The following is a 17,619-nucleotide window of genomic DNA, read 5'->3' as shown; positions in this document are numbered from 1 at the left end:
GGAGATGTATTTAAATGAGCTAATTACCACACACAGGGCCAAGGAGCTGGCAGATGGATCCCTGGCCATCTGAAGGAGGTACGAGTTGCAAAGCTAAGATCCACATCAGGCTGGACAGAGCCCATCAATACAACTAAATCCTAAATTAATTAATCTGCTATTGTTTCTTTCATACTACCACCCTTCAGTGCATTTAACTAAACGCATGATCACCGTTCAAGGTCACTGAGACAAAACTCACTGAGGGAAGGAGATTGTCTAGTGAATTTGTACTAGGTCAGATTAGGTATTCACATTTCCAAAGGAATTCAGATTTCCATTATCTCATCAATATGCAGCGTTATGATATGTATATATAGCATCTTGTACAGCCGCATATCTCAGTTCTCTCCTCACTGGTGAAATTTTACCTTACTGCATAGTATGCTGTTCTGTTTGAAGTACTCCATGTACACAATGGAATAAACACATATACTCACCAAAAACATACATGTGTGGAAACACTGTGGAGAATTTCAAGCAAAGAACCATCAGCAGATACTGCTCACCATATGGGAAAAGGTCAATGGATTTATTATTGTTTTTCTTTTACAAGCTTGTGTCATTGTCATTATTCACCAGCTTTCCCAGTCCAACCACAGGGAATGAGTTTAGTTTCTTTCTGCTTGATTTCATATCCCTGCACGTGCTCCTCACATTATAACCGCATCACTGCACAACATGTTAAACTACACTCTTACTGGTGTCAAATTCTATCCACAAGTCATTGCTCCATCCATCATTCTGCAAATCACACTAATAGTTCCCTCTGTCTCACAAAATGTCACACACTGCAGCTTATAGTTGTATTTCCACGACAAAGTCACATACCACTGCCTGTGTGAAAATGTGGGTCAATGGCTAAGTGCAGATTTCCAATGTTTAGTCAAATCATCATCATTGATAAGACCAGAGACATGGATAATGAATTGGCTGATTTTCCTACTAAATGACCCAATCAAGAGAGCAAAAAACAAGCAAGATCAGGATAGCAGAACATGAAGATATACTTGGAACCTTAATAAAAGGAAATTGTTATCATCATTACTACTACTACTACTACTAACAATAATAATAATAATAATAATAATAATAATAATATGAGCAACAGGAACGATAACAATAGTAGCAGTACTATTCATATTCAAGGCATTCTGCTGAAGAGCCAGGAAATATTTGTTATAAAAGTAGGTTTTGTGATGCAGTGCAGGTCCAACTCGAGCAGTTTGACATGGAGAGGCATATTCCAGTGATGCATTCTCTGTTCCCAAGGGCTTATTCCAAACACTTGCCATACTTTGTTCTGAGACTTTCTCAGTGTGCATGTAGATGGTGTTTTAATCATTTCATGCCCGCAGTCGGAGCCATTCCAAAAAGCTTGTGACAACTGGGGCAGATTTAGAGAGCCGGTGGATGATTTAGGCGCCGAGGCACAAGCGTTCCTGCCCTGCCCTCCCCTGCCTGACCACAAGTGCAAGCGGTCAGCAGATGCAAGCAACAGACAAACACACAACAGCTTCTGCTCTTTTCAGTGACACACAGTCTAATACTCAGAAATTGGACCTGACTTCTTGGCCTGGGTGAAGAAAAGGCCACTTTCACACTGTTCCGACAGTGTCTCCCAGAGAGAAATCATTAGAGCAGCAGGGTGGGATCGCTATGGCCATTCTAATGATGAGGAGCACATGGCAATCCTGTGTCCCACAAGCTCATAGTAATCAAAACACCACTAAGTCTGTATAGAGAGATATGTGCACATATGTCTATAGAACTCTTTAGTCAAAATACCATTGGAAATAATGTACAGTACCTGTTAAATATGTATTTGGGAACACTTGCATCATTCAAGGCTTAAATAATTAAATTAAATATGTAGTTCAAGGGTAAAACAGCAGATGGACAACTAGAAGCTGAACGTGTAAAATGACGGCTGCAGGGACTTTTCCTGAACAAGGTCTGATGCAGCTCTCACTTTGTAAATTTAACCCGGGACATTTCTCAGCTTGAGGGCTAGAAGCTCAGGCTTCCTGCATCCATGGTGGATCCAAAACAAAAAACAGGAAAGACGCGTGAAGTGAAAAATCTTTGACGAGCAGCACTTTGAGCAGAAAGAGCAAAAAAATACTTCAATGGCAGCTAAAAGGACTCTCTACAGTACTAACCTCCACTGTGCCACATCAATGCTCACATCGACATCCACGCTCCACAGTTAGAGGGCTGAGCGTCTACCAAGTGGGGCTTGATATAAATAGTACAAAAGGAAAAAAAAGGAAAAAAAAAGAAAAAAAGTCAACTGTGTTTAGATGACCCTGGGGACAGAGAGCATTCTTCCTCTGTAGTCTCTGCAGTTTTGCAGACAGGTACGAAAAGCTGAGGACTTACAGCTTCCACTTTGAAAAAGTGTGGCATTATAATTCAGGGAGGGAATCGTTATTATGGGGTAATAGCTTTTAAAAAATTAACATACAACAATAATGTGTCTTTCTAAAAACACATATAAAAGCTGTACTTGAATAACCAATCCAGTTGTCACATTCAGTCACGTTTCCATTGCTACTCCACTTCTTCATAAAGCTTTTAATGGAAAAACTTTCTGTACCTTTTACTTTCTCACAAATCAGAGCTACACACACAAAGAATCTCACCTTGTCATGAAAGTCATTCTTTCAACATCCTGTAAACACTTGTCACCATAGGCTCTGTTTGTTTGTAAGTGCTAAAATTATTCTAGTGTACACACACTATTATAAAATCTTAGAAGTATTTTTGAATTATTCAATGCAACACACCACTCGACCTGATTTTGCTGTTCAGTGCTAATCAACGGCAGATGAAGAGGAGACATGGACAGGAATTTTAAACCGACACTCCACAATACTGACATTCTCCAGTTCTGATGCAGTATACAACCCTTTTTCCGAAAAAGTTGGGACGCTGTGTAAAGTGTAAACAAAAGCAGAATGCAATGATTTACAAATTATATAAATCCATTTTTCACTGAAAATAGAACAAATTTCAGACTGTCGGGACGAGCTGGGCGTGGGGAATCAGGGTCGGGGGAACGGAAATCCAGGAACAAGGGGTTTATTTGGCAAAAGGGAAAACGGAGAACAATACAGTGGAGATGTCAATGACAGGACTGGGGAAACGCAGACTGAAATACACAAGACTAATTGGAAATAACAAGAAACAGCTGAACACATCGGTATTTCACATGAGGTTAACGAGGGGGGCGTGGCACACAGGAGGATCGGACGATCGGGCGTGACAACAAAGATAGCATATCAAATGTTGAATCGTTTTTATGAGAAATACATGCTAAATTTCAATTTTATGTCAGCAACACGTTTCAAAAAAGTTGGGACAGGGGGATGTTTACCACTGAGCTGCATCTCCTCTGCAACAACACTCTGTAAACATCTGGGAACTGAGGAGACCAGTTGCGGGAGTTTTGAAAGTGAAATGTTGTCCCATTCTTGCCTGATATAGAATTTCAACTGCTCAACAGTTCTGGGTCTGTCATATTTTTCGTTTCATGATGCACCAAATGTTTTCAATAGTCTAGCACCTGGAGCTATGCCATTGTAATATGTGCAGCATGTGGTTTGACATTGTCTTGCTGAAATATACTTTTCTGAAAAAGATGTTTGGTTGGCAGTATGTGTTGCTCCAAAACCCATATTTATCATTCAGCATTAATGGTGCCTTCCCAGATCTACAAGGTACCCAAGCCATAGGCACTAATGCACCCCCATACCATCACAGATGCTGGCTTTTGAACTGTCTGCTAATAACAAGCTGGATGGTCCCTCTCCTCTTTATCCCAGAGGACACGGTGTGCATGTTTTCCAAAATGAATTTGGAATTTTGATTTGTGAGACCATGAGAGAGTTCTCCATTTTGCCTCAGTCTATCTTAAATAACCTTGGGCCCAGACAAGTTGGCAGCGTTTCTGGATCATGTTTAGATTTGGTTTCTTCTTTGCATGGTAGAGTTTCAATCTTGCATTTGTGGATGCAGCGACAGTCTGTGTTTACACACAATGGTTTTCGGAAGTGTTCCTGAGCCAATGCAGTGATTTCCACTGTAGAATCTTTTAATGATATTATGTACCGTAGATGATGAAATTCCCAAATTCTTTGTAACATTACTGTACATTGAGGAACATTTTCTTACTGACCTGTTGTCAATTAAACAAAACTGTCAATATTGTGAGATATTCAACCAGGTGTTTTGTTTTAGCATTAAACAACTTTCCAGTCTTCTGTCGTCGCTGTCCCAACTTTTTTGAAACATGTTACTGGCATCAAATTCAAATTCAGCATATATTTCTCATAAAACAATAAAATTTTTCTGTTTCACCATTTGATATGTTGTCTTTGTTCTATTTTCAATTAAATATGGGTTTATAAGATTCACAGATCATTACATTCTGCTGGATATTTACTGAAGAAAACAGGTTAAGTAGAGACACATGTTAAGGACGTCTCTAAAATTTTGAAAATGCAGCCATCTGGTGACACGTCTTATTCACGAACCACTACAAAATACTTTGAAGTCCTCACATACCCAATTGACTATTTTGTCTCACGTCTTTCTAAGAAAAATAGAAATATTTTTCTTTTTTAAGCGAAGACTTGAGGGAACTGCAGTAGTTGAATCTGCAATCTAAATATTTCATGAGGGTAGACATGATCATTACGATTACAGAGGGGAGAGCTTGTGCTTCTGTTTTCCTTAGCATGTCTCTCTCGGATATGAGTGGACATTCAGCTCCCTGATACTCCTGCATCACTGCGTGTCAGGGTAAGGACATGATGAGACTTCTGCACTGTTCTAACAGGCAGACAACGTTGCCGCAGATAATGATCTCTCTCAAGCTACAAAACTGTGAGGAATCCACGGATTTAAATAAATTGTATCTGTTGGTGCGTGTGAAAATACTTAAGTGTATATGGTAGGGATGTCCCGATCTTTTGTCCCCGATACCGATCCGAGTCATTCACTGTAAGATTAAGTATCAGCTGATACCGGGTCTCAAACCGATACATGTATTTTCCAACAGCACACAGTGCAAACTATAGACCATGAGAACATTAAAATTATTTAAATCTACCGTGTATATGCTTGACAACTCAGTAGGTCTGCAGTGCAGCAAGGAAAACAACCTTTGTTAATGCAGATGTTTTTATGAACATGGTAAAAAAAAAATTACATTTTTTGGAACTTTCACAAAGCATGGGTTTATTAAAAAAAATAATCATTGTAATAATAAAATAAAGAAAAATTTTAAATTAAAGGTTTTAAACCCAAAACGTAAAGTGCACCAATTTCAATGAAATCAATATGAAGAGTTCATATCAATATGAGCGGTTTAAACAAAAAGGTTATTCTTTCAACACAAATCTTATAACACTTAGTGTAACGTTTCACAAGTAGAACAGGGATGTCTGAAACAGTTCAACCTGGTGTGACAGCTTAAACTTCCAAGTCGCAAATGAAAATGAAAAGAGTGTGTTGCTTCAACACGGCCTTTCCCCGCGTGAATTTGCTGTACTCAGCCGCATGATTTAACTTTATATGTCTGATCAAATTTCTGGTATTAAATGAAGATCCATTACTACCTCCTTTTGAAATGCTCAATTTACAGACAGTACAAGTTGCAGTTGCGCAGCTCTCGTTTTTCAGTGTAAAATATCTCCACACTGCAGACATCATGTCATGGTCCCACTTTAAAAAGCAGCTGTATTGCGGAGCATGCGCTGCGTACCTCATCATGGGTGAGACAAAAAAATGGTCGGGAGATGATCTACTCATTAATCCTGATCTCGATCAGTCTAAAATGCCTTGGTCATGAGTCCCTAGTATATAGTCTTATGAGTAATATATTTAGCTGGGTTTGCCGCTATATTTAATTATTGATGTGTTGAACATGAACATTGGTCATTAAAATGATTTTGGTTAATTTTGCTAAAAAAGGAAGAATAATGATTTGAGGTTAGACGACAGGGGCTCTTGCCACAGATACTTACTGGACAGACTTGGAGGACTGGGATCTAAACTTGCTGAATTCCCCTGGAGCCGTCCACTCAGATCCCAGCTGCAGGAGAAGAGACTGTCATACACCGAAGAGCAAGCTGCAATCAGATCTACTTTATCACTCAATGGGTCTTTTTAGACCACTATACAAAAGGAATACATGAAGAAATAAACAACCAGCTTCCCAGAAAATTATTCAAAATGCTTAGAGGGGACAGCAGAGAAGCGACAATGTCAGTTCAGTTAATCAGGGACGTGGTGGATTTTGATCAAGGCAAAAATACAGCATAGCCTTAATATATGCCTGAAATTCACAGACATTACACATGAGGCCTGGCAATCTAGGGAGCAATAAATGTGGACTAGAACCTATGAAAAACAGAGAAGCCCATTTAATTTCACTGAAAGATATTAAAGGCTAGCACAGTACAGAGAGCTGCTTAGATATAACAATTGCTGAAAGAAAGAAAGACAGAAAAACTAAAATGATTCACAATGAACTGCATAAAATCACAAATCAGTCCAGGTGGCATATGCTGACAAGCAAATGCAGAGCTAAATTACACTGTTACACATTCATTAGCAGGCAAAAAAAAGACTTTGGAATTATCTCCTATCCTGATCCAGTATAAAGTTTTCACATTTGATAGATTATTATTAATTAAATAACAGACTCTAACTTGCAATTGAATTTTTGGTAATAGCAAAAGTAGAAAAAAATACCTTTTCCCAAAAATAAACCAACACTGCCCCCAAACTGAACACTGAACATGTGAGTGGTTCTCAAACTGTGTGCCACAAGATGATTTTCTGAATATTCAAAAGGTTTTTATATACATTTTTTTTGTCTCCAGCCCCCCTGCTCATTTTATTAGTAGCAGTCTGGTAGCAAGTCAGTGAAAATGTACTATGGGGAAATTTCTTGTGCGGAAATCTAATTACAGTTGGGTTTTTAATAAATGTTTTTGGATAGGTAGGGATTGTGTGTAGAGTAGGCTAGGGTGGTATTATAGAAATATTTTCAGTGTGCTGTGAAATTTTTGTGGATAAAATTTTCCATGGAGGAATTGAAGCCCTAGTCCTACTAAGTACGTGTAAGAGCAGGAGCAGGTTTGGTGAAAGGTAAGACAGTACAAATAAAAAATTATTGTAATAAAATAATAAAAATTATTATTATTGTAGGAGCCTAGAGATAAAGGTTGAGGGGTGTGTGAGGAGTAGTGATTTGATAAGGGAGGGGGAATGACTGTCCAGGGGACTGTCCAGGGAATATATCTTGTTCATTTTTTATAAGCGTCTTTGCATTTCTATGCATAGTCATCGTAACTCCAGCATTATAATGAATATACATGTGTTTCTTAAGTTAAAATTCTAATATAACAACTATTCATTTGTTTTCTAGTACTTTTTAGAAGTTTGGGATCTGATTTTATATTGATATGACATTATATGATATGATATGATATTATACAGATTCTATGCAAACCACACAGACTGTGCGGCAGCTTTTGCCAGCTAACTGGAGCTTGTGTGTGTATAATCAAAAACAATCTAGGTAGCAGTAGCATTTGATTTCAGAAGAAAATCTCAATGAGGTTTGTATGTGTCTCTATGTCTGTGTCTGTTTGACATTACCTGTAGTTACTCAGTTATACCATGAGTTGTGTCTCTTACAGTTCACACTGTTATGTCCCTGAAAACACTGGGCATAGCACGACTAAGAAAGTAATAAATAGAATATAAATATAAGAAATGTAAATAATATAAATGACATTTTAAGACACAAACATTAAGACAAATACCGTTAACCACCTTACTGGTGAGGAAAGAATAAAATTGGTATGAAAGTGGAATACATGAATAGGTGTAGATTCAGAGTCATGCATTACAAGTAGGATTCAAAGCATTCTGGTAAATATACATTTATTGGCTGTCACAGTTCCAGGTGATCCATCAAGTACTTCTATAAATTGTGGAGCTTGGGGAGTGTGGAAGGAGTAAGGGTTAGATGGGGAGAGGACGTGATGGGGAATACATTGGCCATGTTTCAACAGCGTCTTTTCTAGTTGTTATTGCACCATTTATAGTATTTATTAATGTGGAAGTTACTAAACAGCATGTCTATTATCTATACGCATGAACTGTATGACAAAATTACAAAATAACACAAGAATCCACAATGTAAACCCTTGAAAAAGCACTTACATATTAAACAAAAAACACTGTTTTTTTAAGTTGGAGTAAAGGAAATTTCTAAGAGGAACTGAGTTGAGGGCTTTGGTGATGGGCAGGTGCTTTCTGTGGCTACTGGTGCGAGATGGAGAGAATGTGAGAGAGGTATTCTTTCATGGCAAAGTGCCCTTATAGCTCAGCTTCTTAACCAAGCAAGGTTGTCAGAGGGTCTAATTAGCTGCCCTGCAACCACGCTACACAGTATGAAAACAAAAGGCAGAAGCTGCAGCACGGTGCCTCATAATTGCTTGTGCTTATTTTTGCCACATAATCGTGTGGAGCATAGTGTCAGTAAACTGCTTGCTGCTCCTCGCAGCTTGTCAAACAGGCATCTGCCATGCGGATGTTGCCGTCTGCGTAGGCCGACTCAGAAAGGCCTGAAGGCATTCAGCTCGCTCCCACAGAATGTCCTGCTGATGCTGCATGCCATCTCTGGCATCACTAAGCCCACGCTCACACTTGGCACCAATGAGGCATTCAGACCTGGCTTGGAAGGATCCACACAGAGGTCCAAAGTAAAACTGTTTACATCTGAGTAGGCATTTTGTTTGAAAGGACACTTGTTTGCCTTAAAGTTTAAGCAGGCTGACCTGACCACACTAGAAAGAATAATAATAATAATAACAATAATAATGAATTTGCGATAAAGACATCAATTGATATCACAAAACTCAATGAGTCAATTCAAATATGATTTAAACCCCATTAATTTTGGACTATGTCAATGATTACTCACCTATCAGTATCCAGGAATATGAATACGAGTTTAGCAATGCCATCGAGCACCAACAATCATCAACCTGACTTATTTTATGGACATTATCACTTTGCTGTGTGCTATTTTCTTGGAAACTCAAAATTATATAGGCAGACAAAATAAATTTGAGCCACCTTCTGAGCCTGAACTCTTCAAAGAGACTCTTTGTCTGGTATTCTTTTCCATAGCACTGCAGTCAGATTACTGACCCAGATTGTGTGCGTAATGAAAATATTTCAACCTCCAGCCAGACCAAATCAATATTGTCAGTGTATCTGACAACCTCCACCATGGAGGAGATTGTCGTAAGTCCTTGGCCCAGCAGGTAATGACATTCTGCAAAGTCGGTACTTCCTCTTACTTTTTTAGGACCTTTATTCCAAGTTAAATGTGATATATTCTTAAATGCTGTTAGGACATTAACTGCTAATTAGTGAATATGTGTGCCGCACTTCAGTAAAACCCTTTAGTTGATCACCTTATTCATGTTCCTTAGCTGACTAGTATGATGAAAACCATATCTTAATGCAAAAAACTAATACACAAAGGTGTATCTCTGGCAACGGAGTGTACAGGGGGTGGTAATGACGTCAGTCTGATTCAATGACACTCGCAGATCTTCATTCGCTCCCCTTCTCTCCCAGAAAATCTATCCGGTCAAGGTGAATTACCTTTCCCCTTCATCTTGGTGTAAGAGGCTGAGTGAATGTGTGCAGGCACAGAATAAATTCCTGTCTCTTTTATTTTGCGAGCTCATTAATTTAGGCAATTTAGTACTATTAGCTTTCTGCTGCACATTTAAGCAGAATGTGGATAGCTAAAAATAGCTAAAGATCTATTTTACCTATCTAACAGAGTATCTTAGCCACTGTCAGGTTGTCTTACAATAACATTTCAGGGCAGAATAATGAGACTAATGTGTAAACATGGAATATAATTTTTGTGATATGGGACTTACAGTGATTGTCACATTTCAGTTCTAACCTCTATTAAGCGTCGAAGCTGAAATCTTGAGACAGATTTCCTATCCGTTTGTCGCCAAAGTAAAATAGGAAATGTCACTCTGATTTGAAGGAAATCTTGCATGATTGTCAGATATTCACTGAAGCTGAGCATGGGAAGCTGTCACACCACATGGGCACACTGCCAACCTATTTCTCTGGTGCGACCAGCCTTGTCATGATCGCTGAGTCAGATGTGGGAACTTCTGCGAGGTGGGTTCCCTGTGCATGGTGGTGTGACGACTTCAGCATAGCCTGACAGCCTGTCATCTCTCCCTGACATCTGAGCCACTGTATAAAGGCTAATCTAACCTATGCCTGGTCCATTTCAGCTCTGAGCTTCAAAGCAAGAACTCTGCAGTTTCAAGCTTACAGGAGGAGGCATCTACTTTACATTTTTAGCAAGTGGTGAAGAAGACTTGTTAGATATTTGCATCATGCCATTTTTTCATCATGGTCAAAAAAAGTACTTAGATTCCACACAAATAATAACTGTTCGTGGTTTCACAAAATATTAACACATAGCAGTTTAGCAATATACAAGAGACTATTGCTACCTTGAAACTAAATGAAATAGCAACTCACAAGAAATACAAATGCTCACTCATACTCTCATGCCCGGCTCGTCCGATCCTCATGTGTGCCACGCCCCCTGATTATCCATGTGTGCTTCCCTGATCTTGCCCAGCTGTGCCCGATTATTTTCACCCAGTCCTGTCTATTTCAGTCCATGTCTTGCCTTGGTTTTCGTCCGTCATTGATGTTATTTGATGTTAGGTATTGTCAGTCGATGTCCCGTTCTCCCTCTAGCCTTCTTCCCTTTATTAAATCCCCGTTTACCCTGACTTTTGCCTCCTTGCCTGCTTCCTGCCCGCCTGCCTGCCCGTGCACCTTACCCACATAACCAGTGACCTGACACATACAGTCATCTCTATATCGTAAATGAATTTAAATATCCAAAGTACATAATTCTGATGAATGATAGTAGAACAGGTTTAAGGCAAGTACTAACAGAATTACTTAGAGACAAGAAAGTGTTATTTTTACATAGAATTTTATGCATGAAGAAGACGTGTCTGGGCTTCTTCTCCCCACTGTGATTGGCTGCACTGTATCTGTCCATCTTGCATCTTTGCATCTTCCAGGGTTTACTGAGATGACGGTGATTGTCAGGAGATAAGGCTTATGAGATATAAATCTAGTACTGAGCCAGGATGTAATATTTCCCGATCTGTTCCAGTGTACTCCTCAAAATGACACCCAGCACCTCATGCAGGAGGAACTTTTTAACCCGAGTGTCTTTGCTGTCAGCTGCATTGAAATCCACTGGAAAAATCCATCTCTGTCAGTATGAGGCATTTTAATTTAATAACCAAAGTTACACAATATTCAGAACCACATTCATTTTGTCCAGGAATGCTTAATTCCCAGCTCCTGCCTCACAGGTGAGATAAATGGTCATCCATCACCTATTAATTATGGAGCTTTTTAAACATTTTTTCCCACGATGCCAAAATGTCTTCCAAATTCAAGCTCCCTCGCTGCTATCACAGTGCATAAACACAAACACATAAACCATCTGAGTAAAATGTCCATATTTAGCTTTGGAAGCTCCCAGAATGTGTGGATGTTTCCAATGATTCGCTGTTTCTTTTTAGCATATGTCCTCTGCTTGTATCAGGAAATTACTTTTGAGGCAAATTCAACTTCAGACAAAGATAGAGTGCGACTTGATTGCTGAACTATATTTTGTAACGCTCTTGTATGCTATAATATGAGCATCATATTATTTAATTCACTTGGCAGATATTTCTTTTTCGTGCTGTTTGGTTTAAGCAGTGTTGGACAATTTGTAGCAAGATTTATGTACATTCTTGTAAGTATCTATACACACCGACATGCAATTATGGAACACTTGAGTATTTCTTGTTTTAACTGTTTATATGTGACAGCTCTCTTAATCTAAGGATTATGTGTAACATTACCAAATGTTAGCTGTCGTTTATTAACTGCCTGATTTCCAGCCTGCAAGCACCAAGCTGAAGATGCACCTTTACAGTACATAACACACTGACTAGTTCAGACAGCCCATTTTTTCCCGCGAGTTTCGTCATCGCTGATACTCACTCGGCCCACGTATGCCAGTAACCTGGCGTTATGGGGGCTCTCGTCGGGGCTCAGCCAAAACTCAGAGTTGTCGTCAGACGACACAGAAAACTGGAAATCCCCTACAGGTGGGAAAAAAACACACAAATCTCACATGATATGCTGTACTTCTGCAAACTGCCCACACATTCCAGTATTGCATCATACATAATCTCTTCTCATAAACAAAGTTATGCAAGACAACTGGGTGAATACATTTCTTAAAAGAGTGTATAAGAGATCACATGCCTACAGTTACCACTTCAATATGTTAGGCCATGGGCGCAAGACTCTTATTATTTTTCATAAATGGGGTTGGAGATGTCTAGCTCCTGCCAGAAGGTCATTGTAAGGATATACATTACAGCTACATTTGGGTCATACCATCTTCATCAAGTTCAAGAAATATGACTTCAGTTTTATATAAATAATTGTTAATGCGCTGCCAAAATATCAACACACAGTGTTTTACCTACAATACAGGTATCCCCCGCTTTACAAACATTCACTTCATGCTACTTTGGTTTTACGAAAGGCCTACATTAGCACTTGTGAAAGTGAAAATAGTGTTTAGCGTTCTTTTGTCTGTGACGCAATTATAGATATACAGTCAGGCGCCATATAACAATGTTTCTGTCAACGACAGCGGTGTAAATTCTCTTTGCCTAGTGATGGCGTACCCTTCATAAGGTTGTAGTGCAACAGGATACTCACATGTTTGTGCTGAGGCTGGTGTAAACAAACCTACTGCACTGCCAGTCATATAAAAGTATAGTACATACTTAGTACGTATGGTACATATTATGCAATAATGATAATGAACAACGGTGTTACTGGTTTATGTATTTACTATACTGCACTTGTCGGTATTTAGGCGATACCAATATACTCCAGGTGAGTAAGTCTGTACCATCTACGTTTGTGTAAGTACACTTTATGATGTTCAATTCCATTCAAATCTATTTGTTTTTATATAGTGCTTTTCACAACAGAGTCGCCTCAAGGCGCTTTACATGGATGTTTTGTGGTAGAGATGCTCCGATCAGCATTTTTGGGGCCGATCACCGATTACCGATCACCAAGATCATGATCTGCCGATTGCCGATCACTGCCGATCACAGAATGGCAGGGGAATGGGAATCTTTTATCTATAATCTAGCAGAGTTTGCACCATTTGTAGAAATGAAACTAACTCTAAATGAACTATATTGAAAAAAAACTGTAGAAATAGGCTACAGTCAAGATCTTGAAGAACCACCAAGTGTTTATTTTAGAAAATGAGAACTTAAGGCTACTGTAGGCCATCTTTCTCAAATAAGGCAGAGTAACTTAAAATTATTCGTGGATCAAGGCAGCTTAGCAGGCGACGGAACCCTTTATCCTCCACAATGGATAGAGGTTGTTCGTCGAGGCAAATGAATTCCATAATTCTGAACGTGATGTCTTTCCACCTCGTACTATCCCTGCTGTATGGTTTACGTCGTTTAAATGCATCACTGACAGTCGGCTGGTTGAGGGATAGGGATGTTGTTGGCTTCGGCTGGTTTAGTTTCTCATACTCGGCATATTCAGTTGTATGGCATGTTCTAAGATGCCTAATGATGTTAGTGGTGTTAAAATACCGTTGTTTGCTTCCACCTCGAGGGATTTCATCACGACATACATTGCAAACGGCTAACTTTACGTCTTTATCGGACACTTTGAAAAACTTCCAGACGGGAGAACTCATGTTGCCGCTGGTAAGCTCCGCTCTGCTGTTGTTTACCTGTGCGCCGTGCACGCACGTGTGAAAAAGTCGCGCAAGTAATTTACGTCAAGTGATCGGCTTTTTTGATTGCCGCTTTTGGGGTTCGCCGATCAAGCTATTTTTAGCCAATATCAGCCGATCATGATCGGTGGCCGATCAATCGGAGCATCACTATTTTGTGGTAAGTGCAACATCATAAAGAGAGAAAAATACAAAAAGAGAGAAAGAAATAAATGAATGCCAGACTACAACAGGAGGAGAGGAACCAAAAACTCTGAAGTAGGGAGAAAAAAACCTTTGGGGGGGTCCAAGGTCGACTGGCTGCCCAACCCCACCAGGCATACTAGCATTATTTTGCCATTCTCACAACAGCAGAATTATATGTGCATTTATCATATCATATCATATCATATCATATCATATCATATCATATCATATCATATCATATATCATATCATATCATATCATATCATATCATATATCATATCATATCATATCATATATTTAAGGTGGTATTTTAGATTTTGTGTGTTATTAGGTATGACTTGGTAGGTTATTCTTTGGTAACTCTTTATGGTAATTGTTTCTTCGCTCCTATTTCACTGGAACTCTACTTTTGTACAGTGTATATATGAGACAATTTCTACCATGAAACTGAATAAAATTATAATTCACAAAAAATATTAGTGTTCGCTCACCATCTTTATATGGGTGAATGAAACCAAATATCCGAAGGCCATAATTCTTCCATCGTGGAGCAACTGCCAGTTTCTTCACTGTGGTTCTCAGCTGTAATCATGAACTTCATAAATTAATTCAGGAAAAAATACATGCAAAGCATCAGTGTTCTGAATGTGAATGTAATTGTAAGGTCTTACTTTTATTGTGCTTTTTTCTAGCAACTAAATTTAATTTGAAATATTTTTTTTTGACTAAGAAATCTTTGTAGTGCTATTCTTAGAGACAAAGGCCAGTTAGCAGTTGGTTCAAGCATGCTGATCACTTGGGAGAGCATTTGCTTATCCAGAAAAGCTGCTGACTTACATGAGGGTACAGAGGGAAGTGGAGATTCTTCCTGAGTTGGGTGACTGAGGAGCCACACCAGTCTTCAAACACATGAAGGTTAGCCTGGCCTTTGTACTGTGGGATGAACATAGGAGAAACATGGCGGATTTAGAAAGGAAGGGAGACATACAAAAGATACAAGAGCATCCGCTGCATTGACAGCAGTGACAGTTCCATGGTATGTTACTTTGAATCATTATCCTTCTGCTTGCAGCCCTTAAAGCAGCACAAATTAACACAGAGAATCAATATCCTGGAGAAGCACTCATATAAATAAATGATGCCAAATTACTTTAAAGTTTAAAGCCCTCCCAGTGTTACGTTCACATCTTACTCACTGAAATTGCTGTCTCCTGAATCATAATAATCTGAGTGCATAATATGACGCTTCACAGTAAATTGAAATACAACACAAAAAAAACTTGTATGTATTATTTTTCAGGTTTAAAAAATAACTTCGCAACTTCACAAATATTGCACTTACATTGCTTGTGATGTATGACTATTGATGTTTATTTAGAGAAATATTCCCTATAAGAATTATGTATTGTCTTTAACAATAAATTTCTTGTAAAAATGTGTTTGAAGACTGAAACAGTGTGCAACGCACATTTTATTGTAAAAGTTATGCCTTGTTATCGCTAAGATTCTTTTTTTAGATGTTTTGAATCCCTAAAGCTAAACATTCTTTCAGCAACACAGCAAAAATTTTACACTATGTTAGGATATGACTCAAAGTTTTTACCATGAAAGATCTCACATTAATTGATGTACTTCCTACGAAAAACCAGGGTAATCACACAACAGCCCTGGTAATCCTGCTTTTCTCTGAGTTCTGCCACTCATTTCCACAGTGATGTGCCATGAGCCCACGTACACCGGTATATAGCCTCGCTGCTCAGTGTCTCTCCTGGGAGATTAAAGATGACATCCAGGATGAACCCTGGTGTTCCATTCCTGGTATGTCTCCACCAGCAAGGCCCTCTGCAGGAGATCGCGCACGGGATTCTGCCTGTGTGTCTCCAGTGAAGGTAGTTTTCTATCAGGACACTTTCCACAGAAACACTCTTTGTCACATCACACAATGGGCAATAAAATGCAATATATTTCTGATCAAGTAGACTTACGTGGCACAGCAGTTGGGTATTTGCAAATATAGACTAACATATGTCAGACACTCTGGTATCACAAAAAAATCTTGACCGTTTTTAAAAGGCTCATATACTGTAGTGACCTGTGCAAATTCTCAGGTTTGCTCTGGCTCTCAGTCTTATCATAGAGAAACAAAATCCTTTCAATGTTCCCCAGTAATGCCTTCCGAGCTTCTTAATGGCTACTATGGATACAATCTATAAACCTTTCTGATAGACTTTTGTGTAACCAAGGAGACTGACCACTTTTCCCTTGATGGTCTGCTTGTATATATGAAGTGGCCCCATCTCTGATTGGAGCACAGCTGGCTATGCTAATGACGACAGGAAGCAGCATGATATCTGCCATCTAAAAGCCAGCCTCTTAGGACCAGTGAAATCAGACACTTATGCTGGGTTTAACTGTGTTCACACTACCGATCTGCTGACAGCAGTTCTTAGCAGCCTATTTCCCAGCTGCCTGGCCTATACTGTTTTTTACCTTCACTTCCTTGCCTACATAGAAGGACCACTCAGGCTTACCCCAGGGCTCATTCCTCTGTGAGAAGATTAAAGGAAAGTCATCACATAACTCAAAAACACACGTGCAGTGGTATTTATAGAGAAAAAGCCCTCATTCACCCATTACATATTTTCAGCAGGTCTGTTTACTTCAACATATATCATTGTGACAAATTTACATTTACATTGAAAATAAATAATTCCCCTTAGTAATTTGTCCTGGTAGTTGGATCCTGAAGAACATCCCACATAACCTGCCCAAGAAGCTGTTTCACAGCTGTGTGCGGCATGAAAAACAGCCTTCTTTTGTGGTCAATGTGTCGCATTCAGCACCATAAAACCGGACTATAAATGAGATGAACAACTGTTGTCTCGCTTTCTCAGAGACCCAAGCCCAGAGACCTCTAGAAATACCTGTGTGATGAATATCGCGGCTCCGCCAGCGCCAGGTCATCCGTACCGGTCGTGAGAAACAGGCGAAGGCCTTCATAACTCATGCCGGATACGGCGGCACCCCCATCTCCCCACATGGCCGCCGCTTGCCCAGCCCGATGCTTCACTACACCTTGCCAAGCACTCCCATAAATAACACAGGCCATCTGGCCCAGCACCCCGCGGGAGCTCATCCATCCTACCCCAGGGCACAGCTTCCCGCAGGGTGTGAATCGGATTGATGGCCAGATTCTGTTATTAGGGTTAATTAGAGTATTTGGTTCTTTTATCCACAGTGACTTAAACCGTCTAGCATTTCAGATGTCACACCGTATCTGTTGATATGACTGGATGGAGAATGCCGGGTGGAGGGGAAGGACACGTACACCCTTTATGCTCTCTTTAAGCCCCCAGGTGCAATGGCTGGCATGAGGCGACTAAGGTGTGAGAGAGGAAATATCAGGGCCTTGGGCTATTCGTCTGGAGACAGAAGCAGTGCCCACAGCGTGT

The 17,619-nt window shown here is 39.6% G+C and overlaps 1 protein-coding gene across 3 annotated transcripts in view; it reads right to left on the bottom strand.

Moving 5' to 3' along the window:
• Positions 1-17,619, bottom strand: part of LOC125704293 (N-acetyl-beta-glucosaminyl-glycoprotein 4-beta-N-acetylgalactosaminyltransferase 1-like) — a 91,334-nt gene that overhangs the window by 20,989 nt on the left and 52,726 nt on the right. For 2 of the 3 annotated variants that reach the window (XM_048969737.1, XM_048969738.1), the window contains exons 4-7: positions 15,005-15,100; positions 14,659-14,749; positions 12,196-12,296; positions 6,072-6,139 (exon numbers count right to left, since the gene is read on the bottom strand). In XM_048969737.1, coding sequence (XP_048825694.1) covers positions 6,072-6,139; positions 12,196-12,296; positions 14,659-14,749; positions 15,005-15,100 — 356 coding nt within the window. Of the gene's footprint in view, positions 1-2,201; positions 2,278-6,071; positions 6,140-12,195; positions 12,297-14,658; positions 14,750-15,004; positions 15,101-17,619 lie in introns of those variants that run through there. The other variant, XM_048969739.1, reaches the window with a different exon arrangement.

Source organism: Brienomyrus brachyistius, chromosome 11 (assembly GCF_023856365.1).
Source record: "Brienomyrus brachyistius isolate T26 chromosome 11, BBRACH_0.4, whole genome shotgun sequence".
NCBI classification, from domain to species: Eukaryota; Metazoa; Chordata; class Actinopteri; order Osteoglossiformes; family Mormyridae; genus Brienomyrus; species Brienomyrus brachyistius.
This window is presented reverse-complemented; position numbering and strand designations above follow the sequence as displayed.